Source organism: Natator depressus, chromosome 21 (genome assembly GCF_965152275.1).
Source record: "Natator depressus isolate rNatDep1 chromosome 21, rNatDep2.hap1, whole genome shotgun sequence".
Taxonomy (NCBI): Eukaryota; Metazoa; Chordata; order Testudines; family Cheloniidae; genus Natator; species Natator depressus.
The window spans coordinates 3,132,930-3,148,822 of NC_134254.1; the positions used below are offsets into that span (position 1 = coordinate 3,132,930).

Sequence of the window (15,893 nt, forward strand, 5' to 3'; positions counted from 1 at the left end):
CATAACGCCATTGGTAGGATTTGTATTAGTTAATGTTGTCTTCTCCACCTCAGGTGTTTAAATAAACCAAATCCAAAACTGCCTAAGCCTTGTCGAGAAGAGCCGCTGGCAACATGCTCAGCTGAAAGCACTGAGGAGCCTGGTACTGAGCTCCAGTGATGCAGCAGGGACTGTCTTTTTGTTCTATGTTTGTACAGCACCTAGCACAGCGCAGCTCCTATGTGCTATGACTGGGACACCTAGGTGCCACGGTGATACAAATAATATATACTCATCATCGTTTGGGGATATTGCCATCTGCTTGTGAGTACTCCACAAACAGAAGAAGCTAAATTCATTGGAGAAATTGCTCCTTAGGAAATATTTACCCAGCTTTCCGCTCTCCCATGGTAAAGCAAAACTCTTCTGTTTACTATGCAGACTGTGGCGTGATGATAATTCGAGCCACCTGTTGTTCATCTAAGTGTAGCTGCTGAGACCTAACTCAGCATTAACTCTAAACAAAAACAACAATAAAGAGGCAATTTTACATATTGTCCACTGGCTCCGTAATCCGGCAGCAAGTTCATTTTAGTCCACATAAGAAGCACAAGCTTCGTTAGCTATTGAGTCAGGACAATTAGGAGCCATTCTAGTAAGAACATGTAACAGTGCTGGAATGCAAAAACAAGGGGCAGAGAAACAAGTAACTATGACAACCCTAGAGCTATCTGCTGACAAATTAGGGGCCCATGCAGAATGTGAGACAGGTTTCTCAGCTGGGTGCTCAGGAAAGCACAGGAGGGTGGCAGTGGCCAGTTTTTTATTGCTATTATTATAAGGACACAGGATGTGCCATGGACTCACATTCCATCTTTTAGGACCCTTTTCCTCCTGTTATTGAGTGTGACCACAGGGCCGGGATTGCAACAATTTCCCCCCTGGAAGGCGAAGGGAGGAGACATGGAGTCTCTGGGAAGAGAGGCAGAAACTAGAGCTGCCATTTGCTGTGAACAACAGCTACTCTGACGGACCTAACGACCCAGGAACAATTCTTATCGGCCAGCACATCCTGCTCTTTCCATTAACTGCCCACATTGGTCCCGCTCTCTCTCCTTATGTAGCGCTCCCACAACAGCCCCCACTACCAGCTAAGCACACAAAGCATGCACCCCCAATAGGATCAGCCAGCGCTTCTCCCAGCTCACGATTCTCCATTAAATAAGAAAGGGATAGCTTTGTGCAGCCAAAGGGTCCATCATTCCACATGTCTGTCTCTTCCAGGGTGGGTTTGGCCTCACAGGGGAAAGCTCTGGTCCCTAGGGCAGACGGAGTCAGACCCTCTCCACCACACACTCTTCTGAGAGTCCCCTTTGCTATTCCGTAGCTTCCTTCAGCCAGGCCCAGGCCCAGTGGCTGCACTGCGGCAGGCAACTCTCATGGGAGCATGGGATAGTTAACCCTTTTCCTGCCTCCCATGGGATGAGGTTAATAGATCACATTACAATAATTGCTTGGGAAACTATTCTGGGAGGATGAGGGTGTAAAAGAGCTTGTCACCAAAGAAATGATAAAGCCACCAGCATTTCTAAAAACACATGTTGTCGTTGTGGACAACAAAAGCCAGCTGTGGGTTTGGGTTTGGTTCCTTAAGTGAGAGGTTTGGATGTCCAGATAACTTTGCAGACAGACACTTTTGAAATCTGTTGCCATATTTATGGGGCTGAGGTACAAACTAATCTTCTGGAAATCAGTTCTTAGGAAAAAAAACAAACCTTTTTTCTTTTCTTTCTTTTTGTGTGTGTGTGTGTGTTTTGTTTGGCTCTGTCATCTCTCCTGTCTCAGCAAGGGGGAAAGAATGAAAAAAGACTCAGCTTGCCAATTGGTGCCATTTGCCTTGCAGAGATGATTGCTCTCTGTGACTGTTGGGCACAGCCCATGCAGGGAGAGCACTGGAGGTGGGGAATTGGTCCAAAGGTTACAGTGAAGAGAAGTGAGAAGGAGAACAGCTCCCCCTCTTCTCCCTGGCTCGGGCAAGCAGCATGCCTCATAGCTGCAGCAATAAGAGCTCCCCCTACTGTTCAGTCTACTTGCAACCAATGGCTATACCTATCACTGAGTTGTGGCATGCTCACCTTAACTCTGCCCATCAGTGGGTAGGGTTGTGATTTGTGTGAAAGAAGTTATAGAGGCAAGATACAGAAAGACACAGAGAGAAATCACTGACAAATACATAGTCATCATCCTGTGCATGTTAGTGTGATGAAGAAACTTCAGTTGTCCTGATGGGAGAAGGAATGCAGCAGCTTCTCTATTAGTAATGCAGCATGGCATGGAGCTGTTTTCTTTAGAAGACATGTATTAAGTGAAAAGAGTCTCTGGTTTGGAGGCAGATTCCAACAAACCGATTCATGCGGAATAGTGTCTTACTCCTTGAGTAGTCCCATTGATATCAGTATTCAAGGAGTCAGGTACTATGCAGTGTAAATATGCATGGCAGAATCCAGTCCTGATTTATTAAGGTTCTTGTGTAGCCCTGAAGGAAACAAGAAACATCACCATATAATTGCAGAAGAATGTTTAAGTTCCATATGTTAAATGCACTCAAATCTTTCTGTCTCATCAGTCACTCTATGCTTAGTGGATAAGCTGAGGCCCATTGAATTCCATATTCTGTATATTGTTCTATAAATAGATTGCAAATCATGTCCTTCTGTGTTGGAAAAGATTAAACGATACACTGCATTTGATATGACTATCTGTTGCTTTAATAGAGCCCAGGGTAAAATAAGATTAAAAGAATCACAGAGGAGTGGAGGGGAATCTTTCATCTGTGGAAAGCAATGAAGAGACTCAAAATAAGATAAAGGTCTGACTTTAAGTGGCTCTATCGAATTATATAGGAGTATAATGAGCTCTACACAATTTAATTTCCATATGCAGCTCCACTACAGCTCACCCAAAACAATAAAGAATGAATATTTAAACCTGGCTCAAAAGCTGTTTTAATGTAAAGATTTGAGGTGTTCAGAGGAAAATTTCCTAAGAAAAAGAGTTAGAACAACAGTAATGTGATTTGTAGGAAATACATTGTCCTCTCCATCACTTCATTATAACAGCGCTGCCTGCCTGTTGCAACATCAACAGGCATGATAATAACTGGCTTTTATTACATGGGACATTTGCTTTTTCAACAGTTATTATTCCTCTCAATGCATGTAACAGGAGCAATTCATAACTTCGCAGTCCAGCTTGTTTCCAAGCTTCATTTAAGGTGTCATGTCAGCTTCTCGGCATCCTAAGTAGAACAGGTAATCAGTGTGTGCATCCGCTGCAAACGCAGCAGCTTCCTTGAATTCCTTGGCTTCTTTCTTTATTATTTTTGCACAGTGCTCTATTTACCAGCAGCAAAGGGACCATGACAACAATCAATAGGTCGGACCTTCTGCTGAAGTTATTGGCACTATGCTAATTTACACCTAGCTGAGGATCTGGCTCATTATTTTTCCAGGGCTCCATGTGTACTCTGGGCTCCAGCTAAGTAGGAGAAGTGAAGTCTTTGATAAATTTCTTTTGGTTTCAGTGTTAATGAGGGACCTGAATGTTGTTGTAGACTAAGGCCTTTTTAAGGACGGTTGAAGATAACAAGAGGAAAACAAGAAAGCACTTTCCTTCCATCTCCCGTTTACTCTGACACTGTAGCTAGGGTGTGGCAAGAGCCACTGCTTTCCAAATCCCTAATCTGGTTTGTTACATTTTTCCATATGCAAAGGGCAAGCTGAGAATTTCTATCTAGAATGCAGGTGCAAGCCTAAACTCTACTCCAGAGAGCTGTGGAGCAGAACTATAGATCCCTACTGTATACTGGGGAGGGGAATCTGGCCCTGACTGAATGGCTTTCATATTGCACTGTGGAACTAGAAAACCAAACCATAAAAGCCTTCAATCGGCTATCTTTGATGGCGGCTTTCTTTCAGATACAAGGATTTTAAAAAAAAAAGCGTTGTGCAGTCGTGCAATGCAGTACTCACTAGAGCAGGCACCAAGAGGGCTACAGATATTCAAACCATTCATTATTTAGAGGAAAAAATATGGGAAGCAGCTGTTAATTATCCAGTGTATTTGTGTTTTCTGCCAAGAACGCTCTTACTGTGGTTTTAGCTGATACAATTGGATGGGCTGGCTAATGCTAATAACAGCTCCTGGCCCAGTAGGGCGGGAGCAGGAGTGGACGTAGGACTCTTACACACAAGACCTGACATCCTCTGCTTGTTTGGGATGGTTACAAAAGACATAACTGATTGTGCCAGTACTATAGATTTATTTTAGACCTCAGCGTATTGTACCTCAAGCCATACTGTAAGAAGGAATGTATCTTCCAAATCAAGGGCACAGAAAATCTGGAGGGCCACAGGAATCTGGCAAGTAAGAAATGATGTCAGAGACTAATATCAGAGAAACCAACAATAAAATCACTCTCCCTTAGAAATATATGGAAATCAACAACAACAACAGATAGGTAGTTCCTAATCCTGCCATCCGGTACGAGTGTCTCTTGGCCTATAACACCTGTTCCTTGCACCTTGCCTAGACAGATTAGAGATGGAGGGTTGAGATAGATGATGGGATACTCTGCCTTGGGACAGGCTGTACTCCAGGTCCTCTTACAATTCCATTACTGATCCCAATGGACAGCGTAGGAAGGTGACTGCCAGGGTATTGCCATAATGTAGGGTTTGTCTGTCTATCTAGATATATCCCCCTCATCACCATGACATCTGAGCAGCCCACACACAATGTTTTAGGAAAGTCCAAGTGTCCTCCCTGCTCACTCTATGCCGCTAGATTCTGCCACATTGCATCTTGAAACTGCAAAGGCTAGGGAGAGGATCCACACCTTTATTGACACCCGCCTTTCAGTCTCCTCACTAAGACAAATGCGGGCTAAGATAGCTAAATTAATGCTCTTAATGTGCAAATTGCTGTCATATGATTGTTATTATTTCGAATGAATTATCCTCCAGATTTGGTAATATGCACGTTGAGCTCCTGTGGTTTCCTAGCAACTCTTCCTACCACCTCCACTCTCACACACGCACCGGGGGCTGCTTTTTTCTTTTCTTTTCAGCTCTAACAGTGCCCAAGACAATATTCAGAAATAGTGATCTCATGCCCTGCCTTGCCCTTTGCGAGTCACTAGGGCAGGTAAGATCTGGGAGGAATGCACCCTTCCTAAAGGCATTAGCAGCAGATCAACCAAAATACATGATCCTCCACTTGTTTGTGCCTGCTAGAGCCCTCCCTCATCGAAGGAGCAACCTCCAAGCGTGGGTCTGGGATGACACAGCCAAGCCCACCAGTCTTTAAAATAGACAAAAGCTGCACGTAAATGCAAACCTTAATCCCTAGGGCCCCGACCCTGAAGTTGCTGAGGTTCTGTGTGGATGCAAGAGTCCATTTCAGAACAAGAGCCGAGACCTGTATGTCTGTGGGCTGGTGCAAGGTGTTCTCAGAGGATAGTCATTGCCCCTGGAATTCACTTCCCCACTTGCTCTGACAGAGCCCAAGTCTGTTGGCCTTCTGGGCACACAGCAAGGTCTTCCATTAACTCAGGGTTGCCTGTGGAGTGGGCAGCATGGGGAGGGTCATGGCAGGGCTGGGGAGGTCCTTTTGGTGCATTTTGTTTGGTGTTGTGTAGGTTTAAATCCTGGTCCATGCACCATGTCCATGCAGTGGGGACAAAGCTGCCCCTGAGGGCCTGTTCTGGATGCCTGGCTGGAACTCACTGTGCTCCAACAACCACTAGCCAGTACAATGACTTTCCAGTTTGCCTAGATTAGAGCAACTAGGAGGCTTCTTGGACTTGCCCCCATCTCTGGGTCCTACATCGAGCTCAGCTGGATGCCAGAGTCAGGGCATTTACATTTCCTGGCTGCTCATGTGCCTGGTGAGACACACAAAGGAACAAGGCTGGGTTTTGTTGTAAATTTCAGGCAGGAGGGAGCAAACTGGACATCACCCAGTGATGGAGACTGTAGGGCTGCCCAGAGTTGTGTGAAGACTGGCAGTTGTTCACATGAGCATTTTAGGAGTTTGTCCACATGAATTTTGCACCCTCTGGACTTTGCTTTGAGTTTCAGGGTTGACTGAGCCCACCAGATCAACCTGCAATGGCCCATTTCACCTAATACCATGTAACAGCACCAAGTGAGCCCTGGTTTCTATCCTGAATCATGAATCACAGTCCCAATTTGGCTAAATGAAAACACAGCCGAGAGATGTCAGTGGGGTTGCACAGGGTGTAAATCAGCACAGAATTTGGCCGCAAGTGACAACGGAGTGAAATTCACTCCTGTGCACAGGGTCTGTACAGAGTCTTTGCCAAGCCCTTGGTCATGCTCCATCATGTTCAGAGACCCACATCCTGCTCACCCCTAAGAAATGTAGGGCTTATATGGGACATAAGTGATAGATAAGCCTTTTAACTCTTCACAGAGGTGAAGTTCACCCCATACACATACATAAACTCAGGCACACAAAAGCATATCAACCTTCATGACTGTCCTTCGTGGTCTCCTCTTGGACACTATTTCCTTCCCTCGCTCACAGACTACAAAAATAGGTTTAAATCACCATTCTTTCCCAGCAATGTTTTATACCCATCTGAAGATCTTTTAAATAACAACATCTGTTCCAAACTCTGAAAGCCATGGGGCTTAATTATTTAGTTAGCTTGTGGCTCTGTTTCAGGGAGGAAGAGCGAACAGATTCTCAGAGATGAACCATTCACATTCCGTGTGGAGTACAGCTATTAATATTTGATCTCCTGCTAGCCTGGAGGCAAAGGGAATAATGTTCATCACAGGAGCCTAAGACTGAATCCACTTTAACAAATAACTGAACCGATAATGATAGCAACAGAAGATGCTGGTGGAACCTTTTGTGCTGTATCTGAGAAGAAACTGTTGGGGACTCTTGAACTTCCTGCAGCAAAGGAACTGACATTTAGTCAAGAGCAAGAGGAAATACATCCTCTGTAATCATCGTCAATTTAAAGACAGAGATCAATGGGCCAAAGTTACTCCTGGTGCAATTCAGGGGAGGGATACACTAGATCAATTGTGAAAGGCGAGGAAAATGTACAAAGAGGTGTGCAGGTTTACTGTATGTGAAATAACTTTGTGGAATGCAGGTGCAATGACTCAGTACAACATGACTGGCCCAGTGATCCAGTGCATTCACTCAGCAGTTGCAATATCCACCTGAACATGCCTGCCACATGTCTAGGAAGAGAGGTTTATTGCACTTCCAAGTTGTGTGGAACCGTTGCTCTCAGTAACGCTCACCCCCAAATCCAATTCAGATTTGCCCCAAGGCAACTGTGGTAGCATCATCAAGAAGCGTGTTTCAGCACAGTGTTTGCTGGTCAGCAGCTACCCTGTTTTCCTGGCTTCTCTCTCCTTCCCAAGTCAGACAATTCTTGCAAAGACTTACAGCACTCCGTGCTGTGCAGCTGTCATGGTTACAGTCATTAAAATTATTAACAGGACAGGAAAGGGGTGTGAGGAAGGGAAAAAACAACAAAAAAGAGAGGACATCTTAGACTAATAGCCTTTAAAGTCAGAAGGGAGCATCATGATCCTCTAGTCTGACCTCCTACATATTGCAGGCCACAGAACCTCACCCACACACTCTTTGTCATTTTTAAATGCTCTGATGGTGTCAGATCACACACATTGTGATCTAATCTGCTGCCTGCTTGTGGTGCATGTTCCTAGGGCCTGCCTTAGAACACAGGGTGAAATCCACCATCCATCCAAGTTAATGGCAGTTTTACCATTGATTTCAGTGGATCCGGGATTTCACCCATCGACTCTGAGCCTTAGTGTTAAGAGTGGGTGTTGGGAGCCAAAGAAATCTGGCCAAGATTTAGAAAGGCGACACTTGGTTTTGGAAAAAGGAAAGGAGTACTTGTGGCACCTTAGAGACTAACAAATTTCAATTTTTGGCTGCTCAAATGGGCTCGTGCTGAACACCCACCCTCTGAAAGCAAGGTGTGTCAAGGCAGGGGCTCAAAATCACTAATCACTTTTGAATCTCCTGGCCTCTGTCTCCTAACTGAAGTTTCAGAACAGTGCCCAGGACATGTCTTTGCCTGGGAAATTGTTTGTGTGCATGAATTAAAGTGCACTGGGTTAAGCAAATCTTTCAAATCCAGAGTGCTTGAGTCACTCGTGCATATATGGTAATACACTTTCTGGAATCATTATGTGCTATAGACCCATCATGGATATTTACCTCTTGGCTTTGCTCTTGCTACACTGTGTCCATTAACCATCACTAATCAGAAAAGAAAACCTAGTGTTCTGTATTATTTAAAAGATTATGCAGTATTTTAAAACACAACCTAATATAAATTTGTTATAGTGGTAATTATTTCATGTATTTACCTTTAATGGAGCTTGGGTAATAAATATTGAATTAACAATAAATTTTTAAAAAGCAAATCACTTCACAGAGAAGGAGGAAGCATTTGCATAGACAAATTTAAAAGAGTTAAAAACTGTTTGATCACTTAATGATAGAAGCTTTATATGCTTACATTAGTCTATACCACTTTTCTATCATTTAGTTCAGACCTTTAACTAGAAGTTATAGGGTCTGTAGAAAAGACCGAGCCAGGCAGGGGTAACTAATTATAAGAAACCAAACATTAGGTAAATAGATGTTTTTCCTTCTTTCCGAATAGCTTATTTGTTGCTGTAGAGAGATTTCTATCTATCTAGGAGGGCATATTTTTTTCTGGAGAAAATTATGCTCCTGTTACCATATATCCAAGTTAACAAACACACACTGCTGCTGGAGGAGAAGAGAAGGAACAAACAAGGTGTTTTTTACAGTCTCCAAGGAGAGAATAAGAGATAGATAGATATTTCCAATTATTAATCTATGCCAATCAGCTCATAGGTGGGGGAAGTTAGTGATCTGCCCTATTATATATCCTTCTTGTCTCCTATTGTTAACCATTTGTATCGTAGTTACACCTACAGTCCTCCACCATATAGGGCCTTATTGTGCTAGGTGCTGCACAAACATATAGTAAATGACTCTCTATGCCACAAAGTGTTTACAGTCTAGAAGATAAGGCATCACAGAGGGATTTCACATGCAAGCAAGTGGGAGAAACGGGGCATTGAGGAGTTGTGTGCACAATCTGTACCAATTATTGAAATCTCTCTCTCTCTTTCTCTGTCACACACACATCTGAGTCTCACATGATAAGCTATATATATACACACACATGCATGTAACACAATCCTCCCATGTCAGAGGCAAGAAACATGTGAGAGATGGGTGTCTCCAGTTGGACACGCAAAATATGGAGATACCCAAAAATATCACTATGCACTTTTGAGTAGGTAGCCACCTACTCATTAAGGGGAGGCCACTGATGGGCTGTGAAAGGTCATAGAATCATAGAATATCAGGGTTGGAAGGGACCTCAGGAGGTCATCTAGTCCAACCCCCTGCTCAAAGCAGGACCAATCCCCAACTAAATCATCCCAGCTCTGGTAATGTCTTGAGTCGTCAGATTTCCTTAATCTCCATCAATTGAGTTTTAAAACTGGGTTGCAGGTAGGAAGTGCAAAGGTTGTGCTGTCTGCTCATCTTCCCCTAGCCATAAATTCCTTGTATTTTCGTCTCGCTGATTTTTCAGGTTCCATGAAAAGTTTGTATTTTCTTTCCCCCTATTTTAGTAGAGGTGGAACTTGTAGTAGAGGCTTGGTGTGTAAAAGTAAAAATATGTCAATAAATCTTGCTTCTCTTCACAGAAAGCCCGGCTTGCACGGATACGAGTGGCCAAAACAGGAAGTTCCAGCGCTTATCTTCACAGCAAACGCAATGGCCTGCTGAACGCAGCCTTGGAGCTGACGGTACGTGCAGAGAAAATAATCCCTTTCACAGTGGAGTTTGAAAAGTTCTCCATCCCAATCAAACCCTGTTTTGGTTGTTTCCCCCACCACAAAGACACACCTAATTGCTTGTTATTCAGTGTGACAGCCTCACATGTTGAGTTGTGCTACACTATAATTACACTACAATTTAGTGGGTATGCTATATGTAGAGACAGCTGGAATTCAGCTGCAAAATTGCAGAGGGAAGGAGGGACTTTCTGGGGCTCTTTCTTGAGCTAAGAAAGGATCCATCTTTCTAACGAAGACAGAAATGACAAAGAGCATTAATGGACCAGATCCTCAGATGGTGTAAGTCAGCATAGCTCCATTGAAGCTCTCTGTGTGTTGAAGTCATTGGAGCTGTCCCCATTTATATGAGGTGAGGATCTGGCCCTACCATACATTTCTGTCATCTTTAATAAGGAGTTGCTTGTTTCCAAATCTCTATATCTTCACAAGTGTGCAATACCTTATTACAAAGTGCCATGCTGTGCACAAAGAGCTCAGTAAAAACCTTGCTAATTTCTACTTTACTAATCCATAGACTGGATGACGCACAACCCAATACCTGTGCATGTGCACACTCGCACACACACACACACAAAATGGACTCACTCTCACCCCATTTCTCAGCAAAGAGACAGCCCTGTAGTGAGTTTTCATATTGCAATCCACCAGCTTCAATAATTTAACAAAATATTCTGTGGAACACTCACCAGCATGCTCTGATATATCACAAGCCATTCATACCCACAGCTGCCCCCCCCCCTCCAAAAATGGACAAGATTTCTGGTAATGCATTATTCTTGATTAGTTACCAAAAAAAAAAAAAATTTGTTCCCCAGGGGCTTGACCCTGCAAGGGGCCAGCTGCTGTCAGCGCCTTTTGCCCTTGACATGAGTTGAGGGTGCTTGACCTTTCAGCTCAGCCCTGAACCACGGGTGGCTTGAAAGCCGCACCATACCAGGAGCGGTCCTGGGAGGCAGTGTGATTCAGAGATACCTCTTTGGGGCCTGATTCCTTAATACTTCCGCCTCACTCTGGTGGTGGGGCTAGTGATTTGCTGCTGGCACGACAGCTCACTGGTGGGAGACAGAACCTACTCCCTCCCCCTCTCCCCCGCCACCCGGTCTTGGGCAGAGGGCACTAAGGAAGTCAGCCACACCTGTTGACTCCTGCACTGCGCTCTAGCTCACCTGTAGAGGGTTTAAATGGGATTCCAACTGCCCTGCAATGCATGCAGTCCAAGTCACAGTCTAGCTTAGGTTCTGTCTTTTACTCTCTCACTAATGGTTCTCTTGGTCAGGGTGTATCAGCAAGGATCTGCTGTCTCTGGAAAATCACACATCGTATTTATTCTCACACTATAATACTCTAAATACACCAGGAAGTGGCCTCCAAACTGACACACACACACAAATTATGTCATTTTCTCCAGCGTTGGCTACTCTTGTGATTTTACTGCATATCTTGCAATTCAGTGTTTTTGTTATACCCCCAACTCCTGGAGTCAGGTGAATACATCAGAATCTCAGTTTCTTTTAAAAAAATAAGCTTCTAGCCCTTCTGGTTGCAAAGAAAAGCTAGAAAACATGAACACTAAAGACTCAAACGTTAGTAGGCAAATAAAAAGAACCAAACATTTATTATTTCCAAAAATCTCATGACTTTGGAACAGTTGGGTTTGGCAATGCTGCTCTTCTGTAGCTACGTCACCATCAGGAGGAGCTTGTGAGTAGAAAAAGCCAGCACTTGCAGAGATGGTGCGTCACTAGCATGAGATCAGGAGCTGCGGTGGGATTCCTGGAAGCATTAGCCCTGAAATTATTACAGGCTCACAATTACTGGATTGCAGGAAGGAGGACCCAAAGACTGTCCAGCAGGAGAGGAAAATGTATCACAGCTCCTGTTCTGTGCAGCTCGATGGTTTTATTTTTAATAGCAAGGTATCCAAAGGCTAGTATTAGCTATTCATGAGGAAGGAAAGTTTTAAGTGAGTCAGATTGTTCGGCAGAATCAGTGAAAATGAGAGAAGGTTGGTACATTAAAGCCTGCTCAAGACCTGAGCAGGAATTAACACATTTCGTGGGTTTAATTTCAAATAAATCAGTCCTTGGTGCACACGGAGAACAGAAATTGCATAATTGAGCCTTGAGAGCTGCCTAATGCTGTGTTCATGCATCCATACTCTGGACCTAATCCTGCAAACACTTACTACTCTGCCTGGTGCTGCTTAATGGGAACATTCAAGGCAGTGAGTGTTTGCAGGTATGAACCCTTCATTTTTACTCAGTTCTTGCCAAGTCAGATGGAACACTTGCCACTGTAAAAGTGGAGACAGGGCTTCAAGATTTGGCCTGCAATGTCTCTGCATTGCTCACTCAATCCAACTGCCATTTGAGTTGAGGGAGGGCTGGATCACAGACATGGGAATCACGATGCCCTTTAGGCTGGGCACATGCTATGCAGCCCCTTAATTCTGCAGGTAGCCCCACTGGTTCAGTGAGATTACTTACAGAGGAAGGATGCTACTCAAGGGGAGTAAGGGCTGAAGAATCTGACCCTCAGTTGCCATGATGTCTTTTCAAACTGATTCCAAAGAGGCACATTGCACCAGACACAAGATTGGGATGCACAAGAACTGGGCTCTGTCACTGACTCACTGTGTCATTTCATTTCCCCACCTCTCAGGGACAACATATGATATTTACCACCCTTTGTATATGGCACTGAGCTCTCCAGATGAAAATGGCTCTGGAAGCACTAAGCACATCTGAGAGCTAGGTTCTCTTTTTCCATGTTTGTCAAAACCCAGCCCAGCTGAACAGGACATGGGGAATTTTGTCACCTCAGCCTAGTGACCATCCATGTCAGAATCCAATTCTCCACTCAGGAGCCTTCAATTCTATTGCAGGCAGTGTCTCTCGTACACGGCAAAGGTCTCCGGCCCCTAATGTCGGTGAGGCCTTCTGAAAATGAGCATTAAACCTTCTCAGCTGGTTGCATTTTTTTTTTAGCACGTACTGTAAATAGGGCTTGCCAATCAAACTGTGAAACCTTTGAAGGAGGCACAGAATGGTTACGACGTGGCCAGGGACTCAGAGAACCGGCTCAGATGTGTTAATAAGATTCTGTTATTTCATCAGGAGGCAACATGCACAGTTACACTGGAAATTTAAATCATGCCCTGGGTTTTGCTGGTCTTTTAATTGTACTATTTAAAAATGCCACGGCAGCTCAGCACAGATGTGTGGCCCTCACTTGATTTTCCAGCCTGTCTCCCCAACGTGAATCCCATCACTTCTCTTTCAACCAAGCCAATCTGCCAGGCAGCTCAAAAATGGCTGCTGGGACACAGATGCAAAAGTCCAGAACATATTAGCTTGAGAGCAATAATTGGCTCCTAGGTTCGTTTCTGGCTTTTGCCCAAAATGAGTTAGGAAAGGGGTCTTTTTCTTTTTTTGGCTTTGTGGCTACTGCAGATGTTGTGACAACTGTGAGGGACAGTGGCAGAATCTGGCCAGTGATTTGCCAGTCTCAGATTATTTTAAAATGTACAGAAGAAAGGAATCTATCTTTTGTAGTTGGTGTGTTAGATAATATTTTGGTTCCTGGCTACTGGGTATACTCTCATGGGCAAATGAACATTAATTACATAGTAGCTACACTTGGTTATATATCCTATTCTTGAAGCAGGCCCAGAACTTGCGTCAATATTAATGGAACTTTCATGTGTATATCTAGTGACAAGACTGCCTTAGAGTTAGCAATAATTCCAAGTGTAATTACTATGTAGTCCTTATTAGCAATTAGCATGGAATTTTCATTGTTTACTACTATGTAATCAATATATAATTGTTTTGTAAATGCCCAGTAGTAACAGTGTGAGATGAGCCAGAATGGAAGCATTAGGACTTATGGGTCCCAAAATACATTATCTGGAGTTCTGAGGGGTTATCCAAGGAAATAACTACCACAGCTACCATTCTGACTGAATGGACAGCATCCTGGGGGTTTTGGGGCATGTAGAAACATGGGTCTGATTCTCCTCTCACACCAGTGGAGTTACTCCTGATTTACGCCAGCTTATGTGCGGGGAGAATCAAGCCATGTGTCTTCAGCTTAGACCTTGGCAGCGTAAAGAGCAAAAGAGGAGGAGGAGGGATGATCAAAGGAGAGCAGTATGGAGAGAATATTCATTCCCTAAAGGCGGCATCGACTTTCCCTTCAGTGAAATGTGGGTTTGAGGCATTTTGTATTTGCCATGCAGACACTGAATAGGCAGGTTTTGTGGGAGCAAGTGACGCAGTGTTAATAGATGGAACATAAGACATGTTCAGGTGTTGATGGGCATGTACCTTGTAGTGTCTGCAGCCTGGACAGCATACGTGAGCCTTAATCTCCTCTTGCCACTAACACCTTACAGCTGTGCCACTGTAAGATTGCTTGTGTAGCCACCCTACGCTGATGGGAGAGAGCTCTCCTGCCGACGTAGCACTGTCCACACGGGTGCTTATGTCGGTGTAATTTACGTTGCTCAGGTGGGTGTTTCTTCACACCCCTGCATGACACAAGTTATACCACCAAAAGTGGTCGTGTAGACATGATTCACTTCTTGTTGAAATGATAGGAGGTCTGTATTTTGAAACAAGACGGTTTTGAGATCTGTCCCTTCTTACAACCAAGAACCCTCTGCAGCCACAATATTGATAAAGGGCAGAATCACCCACATGGAAAGAGTAAAATTAGCTTCTGTGCCAGTCCCTCTGTACTCAACTCTGTCCAACTTTGTTCACTGAAACACCAAGCGTAAGAGATAAGACAACCCATGGAGTTCTTCAGATTTGTGAAGCTGGATGCCACACACAGGAAGCAAGTCTTCCACAAGGACACCAGCAGTTCAGTGTGTGCCTTTCAAGTGCAAACTGGGGATGGTAGCTGGTATCATTTTCCCCAGAACCTTGAAGAGGTAGGATCCCAGATCAAATTCTTAACACTCTCCTGGGCTTTTCATTACAGACAGATTTTTCTTCTAATGAACCCAGATTGCCTTTGCATGGAGCAACGCAGGTATCATTCTCTCCTGGAATGCGCTTCTGGATAGAACAGCCACTGCCAGGCATTTGTGTGCTCAGACTGTCTATATGCATTTGTTGCTCCAGCTGTTATTATCTTCTGTTTCCCCACTCTTTTTTGCATGTTGAGATGTGCCAGAAATTCAGTGTCTGTTTCTGAATGTACTGAGCTGGAGGAAAAGCAGGAGCAAGGAAGATAAGGCAGGAGTCTGACCCTCGGTACTATTTATTTCTAATAATATTCATTCCACGATCTGTGTTTCCATACGTTTCAAGTCTGCCCTCCGGGGGAGAAGGAGGGAGAGGAGAGAAGTTGCCAACACTATGTATTCTACCGTGGAATTTAGGTCTTCTACCAGAGCCAATGAAGCCTTGTTTCCTTGGCTTTCAAATTCCATTCATATTTGCTCTCCAGCACAACATGCAGGGACCTGGTAAGTGGGAACAAGCTCCTGCCTAACCTGAGCTTGCATCATTGATGCTACTTTCCTGAGTGATCAGTTGGCATGGGCAGAGGAGGGGTGGCAAGTTAATATAGTATGATTTCAATGGTTGGAAGCAAGGACAGTGTCTCTTTCCTATTGGCTGCTTTCTGATATACTCATGTTAAGCATTTTGTTGTTCTGTACCCCTGTTCTTCACATAATATGTAGAATTCCGACGAGCTGGAGCCTGCTGCTATTTGGGCAATCTGTTTTCTTCCTGCAGTTAGAGCAATGTTTCACTGGCTGTATTAGGTGTCGGCTAATTTCCTGTGGATTTCTAAAGTGCTGGGTATTCTGCAGGAAGTGACAGATGTCTGCCTTTACTCAGGGTGCCAACGATAGAGTTTCCATCCTTAAATTTCTATAGCATCTGGCAAATTTATCTCATGCAACACATT

General features: G+C 44.1%; 1 protein-coding gene across 2 annotated transcripts in view; it reads left to right on the forward strand.

Annotated features, from left to right (window-relative positions):
• The window catches only part of KCND3 (potassium voltage-gated channel subfamily D member 3), a 222,784-nt gene that overhangs the window by 187,296 nt on the left and 19,595 nt on the right, over window positions 1–15,893 (forward strand). For both annotated transcript variants that reach the window (XM_074936350.1, XM_074936351.1), the window contains one exon: window positions 9,813–9,914. In XM_074936350.1, coding sequence (XP_074792451.1) covers window positions 9,813–9,914 — 102 coding nt within the window. The remainder of the gene's footprint in view (window positions 1–9,812; window positions 9,915–15,893) is intronic.